A 16,831-nucleotide genomic window follows, 5' to 3' on the forward strand; every position below is an offset into this window, starting at 1 on the left:
CATAGTGTACAAGTGAATCTTGAAACAAACCAACAACAAAGCAAAGCATCGTGAGTTACTCAATTGCCAATCTGAGTAGGAAGACACCAATGCATATTATCCAACCCGGAATTTAGAAGACAAAAAGCAGCATTCTCCATCATTCCAGTAGTGTTTCGAGACATAAGCAAGAACAGCAATTTAAGATACAACTTTTTGAGCAATAAAAGGAAGTAGAATTTGCTTTCACACTGCCCATAACCAACACAGTTTTTCACAGAGGATGCATCAAAACAGAATCCAATCTTATTGAGACTGCACCCTATAATTTATACCAACATATTTCACAACCCATATTGTGATGTGCAGTTGTGGTAGATAGTTCTGAAACATCTTAGCTAGTTAAACTTAACTACAATACAAGAGATGTCATCTTTGCTCTTCCTTGCAACAGCCGCCTCTGTCAGTAGCCTGGCTGCAGCTTGAGGATCCTTGACATCTTTGATGAAATCCACTGCCTCTTGGTTTGACATCACCTGGATGGATGGACACACAAAAGGAAGATATTATCGGACGAAGGAAACAAAAAGAAAAAAGAAAGATACAATAGCTGAGACCTGAAGACAGTAATTTTCTCATCTATTTCTCGCTGTGATTGTGAAGGGTATATAATGTACTTGGTTACAAGTTACCAGTAACATTATCCAGCCACAATACAAGAATCTGAAGCAAATTCCCACTTTTCTTTTACTGAAGTTACCACGTTTATTCACCTTTGCTTTGTCAATGATAGGTTTGTTTGCTAGTCTTATCGTTCTCTCCTGATGCATTTGATTTAAAGGTTTAAGGCATGTTGGGGTGTACACTTGTGTTTGCAAAGGACTTTTATGCATCAAATACATAAATGTACCTCTTCTGAAATAGGGATCACATCTAAATCAGACATAATGCATTTCGCAGGAGTCGTAGAAGAGAGACTTAATTGTGGGTAGTCTCAGAATATTTAACTACGAATCAGATTATTGAATGAATTAGTGCTTGTCCTAGTTTAATGAGCTTACCTTCCATAATCCGTCGCTTGCGAGGATTAGAAACTCTGCGTATTCATCAATGATTTCATCAGCCACATCCGGATCAGAACTGAGGTGTTCCTTCAAGCTCCGATCTCCAAAGGCTCTTGCCACAGCCAGCCTTCCATCCACACGTGGCACGTCTCCTGAAATAATTTGGAATACGATATTTGACACACTTTGTAGGGTTCATACACACTGTTCGACTATCAATTTCCAAAATTGCAAATCATAGTCTTAGGTGGCACATAGAATTACTTATCATGACTTGCATTACAAACAACTGTACACAATTCTCTTTATGATATGATTGACAACCCTAACTGCATCAGCCAGACATAAACCCAGTCATATCTCTATTAAACACTGCCACTTTAAGGTGGATTACACTAATTTTGATGGCGCGCAAATATGGATGGAAGACGAGGAAACAATCAAGGCTAAGGTATTAGCTACATATCAAACACGTGAAAAATGGATAAACACCACCTATTTTGGAGTACTTAATCACCTTCAACACGACAAACATTTGTTCTTCATCCTAATCCCTAGCTATAACAAGGACCGAACTATGGTATCCTTTTCTCGACTAGGAGTGATTAGTTTGACAAAGGTGCTAGCATGGATTAGGTTTTGGCTTGTTTGACTATATAGAATATTTCTCATATGATTCTATGAAGTCCTACTTTAGACAAAGTTTTTCTTTTTCAGAGAAAGTTGATAAGCAATCAGGAAGAATTGGAGAATTTTGGAGGCTTCATTTTAGATGGGAATTTGTTAGAATACATTTTTTCTGTAAAAAGAAAGAAAAGGTCTAGCCCAGCAAATTATTTAGCTAGACTTGGGCCTTGATAGTCTATGAATAAAAGGCCATTGCTAGTAATTTTGTAGGCTAGTAATTTTGTAGGCTAAGCATAAGAAAATGGCTAAACTGGAGTTGTGCATGAGCATAAATTTCGTAGGCTAAGCATAGTGGTTTTCCATGACATGGACCATTGAGTAACATGTAGCTGCAGTTGCCTAATATAGAGAAATAGACCAGACCACCAAAAGCTTGATATTGCAGTGGTGATGCATAAGAAACAGATAAGAATGCCCATGGTTCCCCCAAGTCAGGATGAAATATAAAAGAAGAGGTTGCGTGACTTTTAGAGTATAATTCATCAATTAATAAGATTAGCAATGTGCTTATCACATAAACTCAATTGAAGTCTAAGATATTGTAGGCCATAGACCAATTAAAACATCAATCCTGTTGTTGGATACTCTCCTTTTATGATCAATTGGTCAATCAATAAACCATCCTCTTCAAAGTATATTAAGAAAGAAATCTCATGCATGTAGTTTTTAAATCTACAGATAATCGACCGACTATTCTTCTCTACTTGAGTTTATTTCAAGATCAATTGACAGCCAATAAAACTCTTCAATTACAAAATGAAAAAAGGAAAAGTCACCCAACTGAACCATAGTTGCAATGAAACAGTTCAAAACACAATTTCTGCTTCTCTCTCACCTACATGGTTCAAGTACTGGTCATTTCAGTGGATGCCGACCGACATTTATCGGTCCGACCAAGGACTGATACCGCATGTTGGTGTTATCTTTTTGTTATGTTTTTGGGTGATATGGTATACTGTCCAATGTATTGGTACCTTGTCCTGTAGATTTCCAAAATTGGGAACATATCAAGCTGTATCCTTGATCTAGACATATTCCCATTCATGCAAATAGTCACTGTTCTTTCCCTGAAAAACTTTTGTTATGACCTTAAAATTTCATCATTACTTGACCAAACATGAAATTTAATTGCTTAAACTATTGCCATGCATTGATATCTGAAATTGTGAAACATGATCAGATGACCACAGGGGGGGATTGATGCATACCATATAAGTTTCCTAAAAGTTTGATATAACTTGTTTTCTGTTCTTCAGATACAAAGTATATACTAAACTTCAACAACTCGGGGTTTTCGGTATAACAAATTCAGATATATTTTCTGAAATTGAATGTAAATTTAGGTGAAACTTGCCATCATTATTGCTCAGATGTTAAAATTGTGAATTCGAACAACACAAAGTAGCAAAATAGAAGTCATAGATTACCAGGAATGTTTGACACAAAACCACCCTTTTCCTCGATCAAATATCGCTCCCTGCTTGGTTCATGATCAACAGAAAGTTGTATGGCTACACCATCTTTGGAAATAACAGCTCGTGAATCTCCAATATTAGCCACCACAAGCTTCACACCATCTATTAGTATAGCTGTAACTGCAGTAGAACCTCCTCTTCCTAACTCAGCTTGTTTTTCCAGTATTTTACTGTCAGTGCTTTCATATGCTTTCCTGATGGCACTTTCTATATCACTCCAAAATTCCGGCTGCATGTCAGATTAAGGTTAGCAAAATTTACATGTTCAAACCTGCAATTCTTATCTGGAAATATGAATAGTTTGAATACATGATCAATATAATGCAAAAAGACCTCTAAAGTAAATATGCAATCTACATAATGGAATGGAAGAGCCCAAATAAAACGCTTACTTCTTTCAATATGTTCTCAAAAAGATGAGATCGCAGATAGTCTGCAACATCATGACCCAAGTGGCCATCAAAAATTGCAAACAAGCCCAATTCATAATCATTAACTTTCTTAAATTCTGCCACCAGATAGTCCTCCATTGGATGACTTGATTTCCCTTTCACCAAGTGATAGCCATGTCGAATACTCCTACCAGCAATCTTGCTCTTGCCCTTTCCAGTCTCTGATGAGGAACCAAACCCTGCTTTGACCTGCACAGACAACATCATGATATCTAAGCAAATCATACTCGGAAACAACATCCTAAACAAAGGACTCAAATGCTAACATGAAAGAACAACATGTAATCAAAAAGAAAATTAAGAAAATAAACTATGAATTCTAATAATCAAACCGAAGGAATGCATATACCACACAGGAAAAATCTCGGATAAACTGTAACACCAGTGTTCACCTCCGTTTTAGAATCGCAAGATCTCGAGCTTTTGGCTTGTACAAAGAAAATTTTACTGTTGACAGTAGTAGATGACCCTCACAATTGTCAAACAGCAAGTTTGCAATCCTAATCTGATGAGAAGATGCTCTCTTTGGACTTATTACAAGCAACTAAAGAGTATCGTATAATAGAGATTAACACCTAACGGAAGATTGAAACACCGCTCGAAGGACTTCAAATTCCCATCACTTAGCTTCAGCTCAACGGGTTTTGGCGTATTATTATCGATTTCAGAATCAAGTTCAACATACAGCAACCACAATCTTAAATCAGAACAAGAACATCACTCGAGATCCATAAAAGGAAGCGCGATCACAGAACACATCATAAGGAAGAGGAAAAACGAGGATCCTTTTAATGAATTGAGACTCCTCCCACCACCACATTCTAAAATGGGCAGGATAGAACAGATTCCGGTTCGGAGTCGAGAAACAAGCAATTCAGGTAAGCTGTGACGGAGGTCAACGTACTTTTATCTTGTGCAAGATCTCCCTCCCCGCCATCCTCGTGATCCGCTCGTACCCTGTGCTCGAAACCGACGACTTTGATGGAAGAGGAGGATGAGAGGAAGAAGAGAACTGATCTCGTAAGGGGGAAGAGACGGATCGAAGAAGCCCCCGTTTACTCCCCACGGGACCCGACGGGAGAATCTCCACCGTACGGGTCACTGGTGGTTGCTGGGTCGATGGCCGCGTTTCCTTCCCCTCACTCGCAACTTTGGTTCCGTTCGATGGCTACGTCTCGGATCTCGCGTCAACCCAATTCAGGGTTCGGGTCATTTCCCGAACCAGGATCGTCATTACGGATGGGCCCCGATGATTCCACCAACAACAGGCTTCCTTCCGGCGTTTGGTCCCTCAGCCGCTGGCGCGTAAAACCCACCCGAAAGCGCGATGAGTTGTTTTGTGACCGTCGTCTCCGCGGGCGGCGCCAAAAACCCCCACACGCCGCGTGTGGGGCCCAGGAGTCGGGGCCCGCGACTGCTCGAGCCATGCCTGGGCTGAAATCGCGGGCCCCATCTTGCGTCCTCGTTGACAAGAATATCTACCCTGCCACAGATCCGAACCGGCCATCACGCGATGGCTCGGGGTTTGCCCGAGCCGAGGATGACCGGCGGTTCTCTGGTTGACTTCTCCTTCGTGGTTGACGTGCATCAAAATCCGTGCGTTTAGACGTGTTTAGAAGCCCATGGAGAGCTACGCGTATCTACCATGGCAGTGTATATTGTGTGTGTGTGTGTGTGAGAGAGAGAGTGAGAGAGAGAGAGAGAGAGAGAAGACTTCATGTTTTATATATGTGAAAGCATGCGCATTCAAGCTCTGCAAACACAAAAAGAAGTCGATAGATCAAACGAGGCTGCGGGATGGGAACGGTGAAGTGTTTCGGTGTGACACCTGAGACAGGAAGGCAATTCTTTGATGAGAGACTCGCATGGAAGGAACAACTCACATCAAAGAAGACTTGTGCTCTCAATCTACTGAACATATATACTGTTTGGACTAGATAAAAGAGACACTGAATTCAAATTTGATTAGTTATTTAAAAAAAATAAGAAGTGGGAACGTATCGTAACGCGAGAAGTTAACGAATGGAAAAAGAATGACGTAGAAAATAAAGCAGAAAGAGGAGAAAAAAATTTAGGGTTTCGAAGTTTTTGCTAAACGATCAAGTGGTTAAACTTCAGCAGCTTTGGTCCAAAATTTTATATAAAAAATCTTTATAACAAGCTTTACAATCCTAATAATATCAATATGTGATTTGTTCTCTCTGAGATGTATTTTTGACAATACCCACTTAATGATACCTAAACTTTTTTTTGATAAAATTCATCTATGGTGATGATCATATATTATTGTTGAGTCAAGATATGTGTTCTTATGTTATTATGATTCTCTAGTTATTCTGGAGAAGACTTATTATAAACCTATTACTATTATTGGTGATAGTGGAGGTTTGAAGTGGACTATACTCTCGTGATTTTTTTCGCATTGGGTTTTTCATGTAAAAATTCAGTGTCTCATTTTGTGATCGATTCATTGTTATACAGTTTATATTGCTCTGATTAATATTTACTTTTCATAATAAATTAATATTTTAATAAAAAATCTATTTTAATAAGAAATCTATTTTAATAAAAAAATTATTCCGTTATAATAATTTTTCCCATCACATACTACCCACTAACATTTAGCAGACTTGATGTTTGTTTAGAACATGTCATTTCCAGGTTTATACAACTGTCATTTTATGCAATGTTAAGACCATGACCTATCAAGTAGGCTGGTGGATAGATGATTTGCCGGATACAATGGCATTGCCATAGATATGATTAGAACTAGATTTATATGGACCAAGCATTCTCCTTCATAACAACTTTGTATTAATGCATAAAAATTAGATGTATATGCTACATATGATAGTTGTTCTTTTGATTCAGTTAGTGAACTCACTCAGTTATGAGTTAGAATAAAACCTCATCATCATCACTTTCTGATTTCCCATAGCAACAACTGCCAAACTGTTGATCCAAAATGTCTTGCATCTTCTTCAGCTGATCTCTCATCCTTCTTCTGTTTTCTGCAAGTATGGCTCCATCAAGTTCTACTAATAGAGAAATGGCTTTCCATGTTTCTGGTTATGCTATTATTGTAGATGGCATAGAGATGCAGTCAACTCTTTCAGCAGAAGCTCTCTGCATTTACTGATAAGAGACACATCTAAATTTCTGGAGAATTACCTCTCTCACATTTTTAACAGTCATTGTTCCTATGACCACAGGTGCCTGATGTACTCATTCCACCCAGCATCCTATCAGACAATCAACAAAACATTTGATTCCAGTGCCTTTGTGGTTTCTGATATCACACATCAAAAAGAATTGATTGATAATGTTACTTGGAAATATATGAAAATGTATAATTCACTATGGTATTCAAGGAATGCAACTCCAAGAAATGATATGGGAAGACTCCCACTAAAACTGGCATCTAATGTCTACACAGTCTACTAAAAGCATCTGAAAAATCATGTTCTTGATGATATAGAACATTGTTTTATTTAGGATTTCAAAATAATCAACATTAATTTTAAGGCTGCAGTTGATCTTCTTTTTGGCTCAACCAGCAGATCAAATGTCCTTCAACAGCTTTACATGATGTACATATGATCAAAAGAAGCATCATTCAATTTTGGATAATCCATGTGAGACTGTGTACAAGTGATGAGGTTCCACATTCTTACCAAACATAAAGAAAGTGTGATGACCTGTTCACATATTTCACAAGAAACCAGAGCTTTAGATTACTCATAGTTAAGCATATCAAATTTGTGATAGTTCCAACTCTTTCTTGACTTCTTCACATGATTAGATCACTGCAAAAGCAATGACTTTTGCCTATGTTGAGATGGCAATGCCTTATATCTTGAAGAGCATGGCTGAGAAGAATCTTAATTTATGGTCCAAACAATATCAACATATAATATATATATATCTTCTATTAAGTTCTATGAATCTTTTTGTTGTTTTATCCTAAGATATAAAATTGTTAATCACAAAAGGAATAAATAAGCTTAAAAGAAAAAAAAGAAGTCCCCTTTGCTTTTCATTTTCTCCTTTCTCTACAAACATAACATCTCACACCTTTATACAGCTTACATGATTTTTCCCTCATCATGTTTAGATTAAAGAATGGAAATACATCCTTTTTACTTTTATAATGCAATTTGAACATAACACATTCAAGTAGCTCTTAGAACATTAGTCCTTACCAACAATGTAGGTTGATTAGAGCATACAATACCTAAGAAGGATGTCCTGTCACCATGTTGATAGCTGCAACCAGATCATCCAACAGCAGAGTTACATTGCACTAAAAGGAGTGGTCAATGAGAAGAGGAATGCATTGCTCCAGTCAAAACCAATCTGATGGGTCCGATTGCTACGTTACAAGGAGAAAAAGGTGCATCCATTACCCTAAGAAAAAGAGCTTCTCCTTGAAGTATAAATGGACACGCAAAGAAAAAGGAGCTCTGGACAAAAGTGGATGCACAAGACTGCCAAATTGATGAGTCTCTTCATGTACGAAACACAAGCTTGGCCTGCCCAATGCAGTTCCAATGGCAAGGATTCAACTGACACAATCATGAAAGGCAGGGAAAGATACACCAGAGGTAAGCACAAACCCTAACCAGATTAATGCTGCAGATAAAGACAGTCATTGCACTTCTGAACATCATCATCAGTGGTCCAGGAAAGAGAAGCATGAGACAAGGGTTAAACACTTGTTGCAATGAAAGAAAGACCAAGAACTCACTCACAGAATCTTTCCGCCAACACATGAAAGAAGAAGAAGAAGACTCGTCTGAGAATATGTCATGTCTGCTATATACATGCATGCAAAACCAACTCACTCCAGTTCCACCACTCTTCTTCCTCTTCCTTTCCAATCCATGCTGAAACTAAACATCATTATCCAGATGTAATCTAGTTTTAATCCACCAATCCTTACTACCAATGAACGTTTAAGAAGAATAGAAAATTAAGAAGAAGAAGAAGAACAAGTAGCAGAAACCATGAATGGTGATTGAAGGTGAGAGAGAATACTAATTATCTGCACATTTGATTCAGATTAGATCAGAGGCGTGAGCGACGACCCGAGGTTCGTGTTCTCCGGCCAACTTGAACCGCTGCTGATGGCTGAATTCCAGTACATAGCTGCAGCTGGACCAAAATTATCCAAAGAAATCTCTGTTGGATTTGGAATCTGCCAATCTATGTAGCTGCTAATGTTGATGTTGATCATGTCGTTGGTCTGCCCTTCCAGTTTGACTGATTTCATCATCCTATCCATCCTCCAATTCCTCCCAGAGGCTTGCAATTCATTAAAGGAACACAAGGCTTGGTAGTCTTCGGTTCGCTTGGGGTGTTTAGTGCTTGGTGCTACAAGTGGCGGAGATTGCAAAGATGATCCGGAGAGTGGGTGGTCATTCAGGAGCGGCATCGCAGCCGAGCTCAAGGACGGCAATGGCTGGAGCTCGCCGAGATGGTACTCGTAGTCGCGTTGTGGCTTGGATGACAGGTCGAGTCCAAGAGAGCCGAGATGAGACTGCAGATCGAAGGCAGTACTAGTGAAAGATGGGATTTGGATGCTGCTCGCGACAATTGGCAAAGTCGGGCTCATATCCGACGACGACGACGCCGCCGCCGTCTGCAGGGCATAGAGCGAGGCCGCGGCGCCGAGGTAGGAAGAGGAAGATATCTGCACTGAGATGGAAGGGATCGGATCCGGCGGAGCAAGAAGGTGGGGTTGCGGACGGTTCGGGGGCCCCGTGGAGGCGGCCACCGGCATCTTCGCCCGCTTGTTCTTGCGGCACCCCCCGCCGACGGGGACGTTCCGGAGCGCGCCGCCGTGCGTCCAGTAGCGCTTGCACGCCTTGCAGAAGTGCCGCGGCTGCGACAAGCTGTAGTTGTTGAAGTAGCAGAACTTGGTGTTGGAGGAGTCGCAGCGGGGGCATCTCAGGGCGGCCTGTGCATGCTCTGAGGCCGATAGTGGCTTGTTCATAACCCCAGAAACATCGAGAGTCGCAGAACCGGCATGAATCGTATTGTTCTTGTTGGTGTTAGTACCATTACTGCCACTGTTGTATTTTTCAGTGACCAGAAGCCTATCATCCATCATCTGCAGAGGAAACGGAACACAAGCGTTCCCAGATGAGAGAGAAAAGCTAGGGTTAGAGGTGTGAACAATGGAACCCAGAGGAAGGCTCCCTGACAAGAGCTAGCCAACAAAAACAAGCATGCAGTAGTAATATTGACGGAGTTATAGGGATGGAGATAGATACACAAATAGATAGACAGAAAGATAGAGAGAGAGAGAGAGAGAGAGAGAGAGAGAGAGAGAGAGAGAGAGATGCCTGTGGCCATTCTTTGCCTGAGGTGCTGCCTATCTTTCCTCCACTGCAGTGCGTTCTTCTTCTGCTACTACCGAGTGCACGTCCTGGAAATCTAGAGTGGTGGAGATGATCAGAGACTGGCTTGGGTTGCGGCTACCAGAACAGAGTTCACAGTGCTCGGTGTACAGCAGGAACAAGGTTACTTATGGAGTATACAGGTACGACGGAGGAGGAGGAGGAGGAGGAAGAAATGACAGAATCCCGAGGAAGAGGACTGAAGCGAGAGAAACGAGGCTATGGAGAGGATACAAAACCGTCCCCTTCTTTACTTTCCCCTTCAATCTCAACCATCCGTGCTTTGGAATGTAAATAGATCGAAATGATTGATTCAGATCAACGACTGAGATTATTTAGCATTGGCAAAAGTAGAACCTGCGACTGACACACAGTATTCTTTTCCTTTCTCTATCTTTGCTTCCTTGTGCTTCTTCCAACTGTTCGAACCTGCCTCTCCTCCTCCACCTTACAAGAAAGGAATTCCCACACGAAAGCGACGACAGGCGCCATGTGAGGCTGTGTGTGTAAGAGAGAGAGAGAGAGAGAGAGTCTTCTGGATCTCATTGCTTCTCTTCCCTGCTTTGTGCCACTGCTTTACCAGGACAGCAAGTTGCCTCACTCACATGGGCAACTCACATCTTCCTGCTACATCCTCTCTCTCTCTCTCTCTCTCTCTCTCTCTCTCTCTTAGATTTGACGGAAAGGAAGAAACCACACAAGGGATATTGTAGGCTTCCGAGGGATCTTCTCTACGCCCAATTACTCTTCTCTCAAACTAAAGGAATGACTTCAGTTTGGCATCCTTCAAATCTAAGTTCGAATGAAGCAGAAGCAACAGTACTTGTTCTTCTCATGTCTAATCTTCTAAAGAACTTGTTGTTATGTATATGAATCAAGAAACGTACATGTCAAGAACTCAAAGCTGGTGTTCAAGATTTGGGACATCTTGCAGTGAAGGTGAGCGTGTGCACGGACGGACAAAGACATGGAGGCTGAGGGAAGGCTAATAAAAATAGCAAGAGTAGAATAATAGTATGTCTGACCATAATACTCCACAAGGACAAAGATCTCAGTTCCATTTATTCTATTCTGTAACATTCTTTTATCTGAACTCAGGATATATGTTTGAGACAAGGGTACTTCATGCATGGAAAGCTTGTGGATTTGGACTCTGAACAGTATGTGTGGATGACTGACTTCTTACTTGGATGCACATGAGGATAGACTACAGTCTGAATTGTAGAGTACAGACTACAAAGCGCTCATCTAAGATCAAGAATGTTTGTAATGTGAGCATAAGGTAATGTCACTGAGTATATACATTATTCTCTCTAACATTGCATATGATTTTTCAGCCAATGGCTGAATCCTTAATTAAGAGCTGAGTGAGACAGTAACTAGGATTTAAGAGTGCTTGCAAATTTAATATGATGGAACAGTCAGTAGATCTGTTATTGGACAATGATGAATAGAAAACACTTGACAAAGGTTGCTTCTGTGGTTGATCTTTGTCACACAATAATCATTACAAAAGAAACTAATAAGTCAGTGTGGTCATAAGTTTCATCTTTGTTAGTGTACTTACTGTACATGTGAATTGAGAATCTACCATAATTACTACAATATTAAATATGATGTTGTAATAATGATTATTGTTTTGAAACAGTAATGCTTGTTCTTCTCATTGCAAATATAATTCTCTTTTCTTATCTAATCATGCCAAATATGGATGCAGATTTACATTAGCAAATATCAGTTGATTTAGGTGTGTAAAATTATATTCCAGGAAACTATAGTGATATTTTGTAGTGGATGGTTCATATTACTAAAATTATAATGATTTACATGTGTAATACCAATACACTGATTATTCCAGCATAAACATCTGCTTGCATTTTGTCTTCTTATGGTCTTATTGAGCTTTTGTATCTGTTCAGACAATGATTGCAGAATTATTGGACTCCATAAGTTTATAATTCAACAGCAATAACTCTGAAGACAGTCCAATGAATGGCCATTATAGGCAAAGCACAGCCTTATCATATCAATCAATCCCACTGTCACTCTTCCAATCAAATAAATGATGCCCGACAAAAGCCAAAAAGACAACTGTTTAAAGAGCTGTTGAGAACCTGTTCTGTGCTCAGTGTGTCACACTTGCAAGGCACTGCTTGTGTTCTTGCTAGGCGTTATATCAATTATTTGGCTCCCTTGACACTCACTGATTGCCCCCTCAATGATGATGGATTGAGTCATCCTTATCTCTTGATTTAACATTAACTAGGGATAATGTTCTCTATGATTTATACAGAGAGATATCTTTTGCATGTTGCTGTTGTCATTGTATTATTATCCCAAGGCAATTGTAACTTGCTTGATCGAATTTATGATCTTCAATAATAGCATACAAAGATTTTTTCAACTGGATGATAAAATCTAGTTGGACAGTTGAGGAAAATCCTTCTTTCTTTCGCACATGTATAAATAAGATATTGTACTCAATCATTTCAGTACATACTTTTTCATCATCACAATTTAACATATTATGGTATCAGAGCCACTATTGTCTTAGAGCAATGTTTATCCTTTTTTCCTTACGACTTCCAACACCGGAGCTTAATTCTCCAACGAGCAGCAACGTCACCCCTCTCGCCAATCAAAGAGACGCTGTTGAAATTATAGCAAAAGCTTAGAAGTCGGATGATGTTCTCGCTATTGTCTTTGGTCCTCTCCAATACCTTGGTAGCCACCAGAAGTCCATTTGGGAGCTTCTCCTTCTCCTAGACTAGGTGGCTTTCACTGTAGGTCCTTGTCAACGTCTACTGTCGCCTCTTCCCTCTATACTCTTCCTTCAATAGAGGAGCTCTCTAGTGACACCCTCATTGGATGCCTTCGTGCAGCCTTTGAGGAGAATAGTGGCAAGCGCAGCCTGCACACAACCCAACTGATCTTTCTTTCGGGGAGTGGATCCCCGACGCTCGAGATCCAGCTTACAAAAACTCAACCTGTAGCTTCAAATTATCCTTGACGAATGACCGACCTGACATTGGCTATCTTCATTGGAGGTGGAAACCATATGGTTGTGAGTTGTTTCGATTTGATGCAAACAAGTTCTTGAATCATACAAGGAACGCATCCTTAGGATTTGTGGGTGATTCGATCATCCATAACCAGATGGAGTTATTGCCTTGCCTTCTCTCTGAGGTACCCCCTACTGTAGCTACCGATAAGTATTTCCTTATGCAGTTAAAAGAAATCTTTATCTGCTATCATTCAAAGTGTGACAATAGTCATGCCACTACTATCTTCATGCCAATTTTTAATCTTATGGTATATATGTAGAAAATTACTTCTACACTCATGAGATATTGGGGTTAAGTTTTAGTAAATTTCTAACACCTTCAAGATATGTGGATTAACATTTCGAATAAAAAAAATACTAATCACTGAAATTGAAAAATATGAAATTAAGATATATGATAATTAGTCCATTATTTTGTTTATGGATACTCTAAAAGAACTTATGAATTGAATTTATAAATTAAATAAATGATTATCCACTTAAAGTATGAGGTTATTATCTCGATCGAGTTAATTATAAATTATCTCTTATAATTAGTTATGTAATTCTTATATTTTTAAAAATTATATTCAGATATCTATATTTATAAAATAAAATATTTAATCTAATTTCTTTTCATGTCATCTTAACAGAAATATCGTATTTGTTCAGTGATAAATCAAAATAGGTAAAGTCAATAAACCTTATTATATTTTTAACAAAGAAAAAATGAGATTAAATATTTCACTAAATATCGATATAATTTTTAAAATTATAAAAATCGAGATATTAAAGGTCACTAATTAATTAGCCCCCATATTATCAATCGGGTGTTTAGGGAAAAAATTGTAAAAGGCATGATTAATTCACTTAACTATTCAACTTATCCTTCCTAATGGTTATATTTCGAGAGCAAGCATCGATCTATTTTCGAATCTTAAAGCACGCATCGATGGACTTGGTTTTTTATCTATATCTCCATATATAAATAGAAATACAAATTAAATAAGAGCCTTCCGGCCGCGGCTGTTCGATCGAACACCTTCCGGAGGACGAAAGGATCGATTCTTTGTTGGGCGATCGGTATGGTTTCATTCGTCTTTATCTTGCTGTCTATTTGTCCGGTTTGTCTGATCGATGTGGTGGTTGCATTCCGTTCGGGCATCGCAGGACGAACCCCTGGCCACCGATGGCGAAGAGCTCCTTCAAACTCGAGCATCCCCTCGGTTCGTGCCATCGGTCACTCCCTTTTCGTAGCGAAAATCGCTAGTTTTGGTTCTTTCGTGATCCTTTTTGCGAGATCCCCTTGCGATTCTCGAGGAAATCGCTACGTTTGTTTCTAGGGTTTTGTTCTTGTGATTAATCTCGTTCAGTTGATTGCATTCTTTAGGGCTTGTTTGCTACGCAATATGGGTTTGTTTCTTCGGCCTCTCCCGGAAATCGCCAATATTGGCTCTTGGGTATTTCGTGATCGTTTTCCTTTTTTCTTCATCACATGTTCGTTCTTTATGGATCCTATTGGTATATGTACGAGTTTTTAATGGGTTGTCCAGTGGGTTTCTAGGATTTTGATCTTGAACATTGTCATTCTATACACATGTACCTCATCCTGTGGTGTTATCCCCTTACTCTTCGTAGAGGAAAGCGTTTCTTGTCAGATCTTTGTTCTTCAGGGCTTCTTTGGTATATATATTATTTCTTTGGTATATATAATCTTTGTTGTTGGTTGTATGCTTTTATTTATGGACTTGCTGTTTATTTTTCTTGTAAATCATGTATTATACATCTCGTAGACCTGTTTACAGTAGAACAGCCTTTCATATGGTTCCTTTTCTTCCATCTCGCTCTATTGAAATCATCTAACGTGTCTTAACTTATAAGCTTTTATGGACTATTTCATCAAACATTTTATTCTTGTATCTGGAGCTTTTCTTTTTCTTTTTTCTTGGAAAAGAATGATGCTATTGGCAGTCTTTTATTCGTCAAACTGACAAAAGTTGCTGTTAGATAATGTTTTGATTTGACTAGTATCCTTATGACCATGTTATGTATTTAAATTTTATCAACTATTGTCATGCAATTTATAAACTTATATATTTTTATTATAATTATTAAGCTTTTTTGTATGTAGAAATGCACTAATGCTAATTTTTAAATTTACTTTTTGACTATTTGTTGAGTTGCTTTCAGCGTGGCTTGCATGATAGTAAGTGGAATAACTTATTTCATGTAGCACTGGAGCATGTTCCGTCCGGTACCGGACGGTCCGTGTACCGGTATGCCATCGGACCGGTACGTACTGCTCGTACCGGGCAGTACCATTCGGTACTGCATACCATGGTTTATTCCTTTACTATCCATAGTATTGAAGTTTCATAAGTTCATATGTTGAAATAATTTTTGCACCCAATTCCAGAAAGGAGGCAAGCAGAGGCTGCTCGCATCCGAGAGAAGTATCGTGACAGAATTCCTGTAAGACTCTTCTTATATGTTGCCTTCAGATCTTGCATGTGCAATTGATCACATAACTAAAGGTGGCTACTACTGAATTCAGGTGATTGTTGAGAAGGCTGAAAGGACTGATATACCAGACATTGATAAGAAGAAGTTAGTTAGCCTCTTTCTAATTTAATTATTTTTATAAGCTCTTGTTGTTTAACCAATTCTCTAAATAATTAAATAGACATTTCATATTTGATCTTTCATTCTTTGAATTAGTGTCTTCACTTTTTTTCTTCTGGTCATGTTTGAAAGCAAGTATTGATAGATGCGATTAATTTAACCATCTGCAATGAATGTTCATAAACTTGATGCTGAAGTAACCTATTTGGCTTTTTTGATATACTAATCTCATACTACTCCCTTATCACAAAAGCCAAACCTTGGTCAATTTTTTAATTATGTATTCAGCAGCTCCTTATTGTGACATATACTCTGAGGAAGAGGAAGTAAAAAATTAAATGGAATGCTAAGCACCCACACTATAGGCACTAATCAACATAGGAAAATTCAAACAGAGGACATCCATATCCTAACTCTGCACTAGGAAGCTAATAATAGTGTTGCTGCAACTAGAAGAGCGTGTGACTTGTATTCTTTCTGTAAGGTAAACATTAATAATACTACAAATATTTCCTTGTGACTTCATATTTTGCTGTTAAGTAAGAATTAGTCTCATGGGTCTGTAGGTACCTGGTCCCTGCAGATTTGACAGTTGGACAGTTTGTTTATGTTGTTCGGAAGAGGATTAAGCTTAGTGCCGAAAAGGCCATCTTCATTTTTGTCAAGAACACGTTGCCACCAACAGGTCAGAGACAACCCTGTGATTGCTTGTGTTGTTATGCTTGCTATCATTATTCATACGATGTTTGTAACTGCAGCTGCAATGATGTCTGCCATCTACGAAGAATACAAAGATGAAGATGGTTTTCTTTACATGACATACAGCAGCGAGAACACATTTGGTTCTCTTTAAGGCAATGGGAATATGGGAAATATTTGTAGATAAAAACTTGACATATAAATCCATCTGCTGTTTTATGTTCTGAAACTTATGAGGCTATGCTATTAATTAAAATCATAACATGACTTTGATAATTATGATCGCAGCATCCATTGTGTTTTATTTTGATTGGCATGCTACTTTTACTGTCTTTTTTGTTTTCGATGCTGGTATATACATGGTACTACTAAAATGTGCAAGAGAGAAACGTGGAGAAAGATATAGCAT

The 16,831-nt window shown here is 38.9% G+C and overlaps 3 protein-coding genes across 4 annotated transcripts; 1 reads left to right on the forward strand and 2 right to left on the reverse strand.

Annotated features, from left to right (window-relative positions):
* Positions 1-163: 163 nt before the first annotated feature.
* Positions 164-4,791, reverse strand: LOC135624578 (probable protein phosphatase 2C 62). Its single transcript, XM_065128342.1, has 5 exons — positions 4,562-4,791; positions 3,598-3,846; positions 3,158-3,434; positions 1,041-1,195; positions 164-515 (listed from the first exon to the last, which is right to left on the reverse strand). Exons 1-5 carry the CDS (start codon positions 4,592-4,594, stop codon positions 378-380), a joined length of 852 nt encoding a protein of 283 aa, XP_064984414.1. The 5' UTR covers positions 4,595-4,791; the 3' UTR covers positions 164-377.
* Positions 4,792-6,840: 2,049 nt separating this feature from the next.
* Positions 6,841-10,789, reverse strand: LOC135625932 (dof zinc finger protein DOF1.4-like). Of its 2 annotated transcripts, XM_065131084.1 has the most exons (3): positions 10,005-10,789; positions 8,695-9,769; positions 6,841-6,899 (listed from the first exon to the last, which is right to left on the reverse strand). In XM_065131084.1, the coding sequence occupies exon 2, from the start codon at positions 9,767-9,769 to the stop codon at positions 8,720-8,722; it is 1,050 nt and encodes a 349-aa protein (XP_064987156.1). In that variant the 5' UTR covers positions 10,005-10,789; the 3' UTR covers positions 6,841-6,899; positions 8,695-8,719. The 2 variants fall into 2 exon arrangements, with proteins under 2 accessions (XP_064987156.1, XP_064987154.1); XM_065131082.1 differs by lacking the exon at positions 6,841-6,899 and having other exon boundaries at positions 8,354-9,769; positions 10,005-10,787.
* A 3,226-nt stretch (positions 10,790-14,015) lies between these two features.
* On the forward strand, positions 14,016-16,701 carry LOC135624580 (autophagy-related protein 8C-like). Its single transcript, XM_065128344.1, has 6 exons — positions 14,016-14,184; positions 14,272-14,327; positions 15,518-15,573; positions 15,656-15,708; positions 16,290-16,408; positions 16,482-16,701. The coding sequence occupies exons 2-6, from the start codon at positions 14,291-14,293 to the stop codon at positions 16,574-16,576; spliced, it is 360 nt and encodes a 119-aa protein (XP_064984416.1). The 5' UTR covers positions 14,016-14,184; positions 14,272-14,290; the 3' UTR covers positions 16,577-16,701.
* Positions 16,702-16,831: the final 130 nt, after the last annotated feature.

The sequence above is a fragment of the Musa acuminata genome, chromosome BXJ2-10 (assembly GCF_036884655.1).
Source record: "Musa acuminata AAA Group cultivar baxijiao chromosome BXJ2-10, Cavendish_Baxijiao_AAA, whole genome shotgun sequence".
NCBI classification, from domain to species: Eukaryota; Viridiplantae; Streptophyta; class Magnoliopsida; order Zingiberales; family Musaceae; genus Musa; species Musa acuminata.

Excerpts from the sequence above, each read along its gene's own strand:
- LOC135624578 (XM_065128342.1), bottom strand. The coding sequence starts at position 4,594 with ATGGCGGGGAGGGAGATCTTGCACAAGATAAAA. Across the intron at positions 3,847-4,561 it reads AGATCTTGCACAAGATAAAA|GTCAAAGCAGGGTTTGGTTC; the intron begins GTACGTTGACCT and ends TTGTCTGTGCAG. Across the intron at positions 516-1,040 it reads CAAGCGACGGATTATGGAAG|GTGATGTCAAACCAAGAGGC; the intron begins GTAAGCTCATTA and ends CCATCCATCCAG.
- LOC135625932 (XM_065131084.1), bottom strand. The coding sequence starts at position 9,769 with ATGATGGATGATAGGCTTCTGGTCACTGAAAAATACAACAGTGGCAGT.
- LOC135624580 (XM_065128344.1), top strand. The coding sequence starts at position 14,291 with ATGGCGAAGAGCTCCTTCAAACTCGAGCATCCCCTCG. Across the intron at positions 14,328-15,517 it reads CAAACTCGAGCATCCCCTCG|AAAGGAGGCAAGCAGAGGCT; the intron begins GTTCGTGCCATC and ends ACCCAATTCCAG. Across the intron at positions 15,574-15,655 it reads AGTATCGTGACAGAATTCCT|GTGATTGTTGAGAAGGCTGA; the intron begins GTAAGACTCTTC and ends TACTGAATTCAG.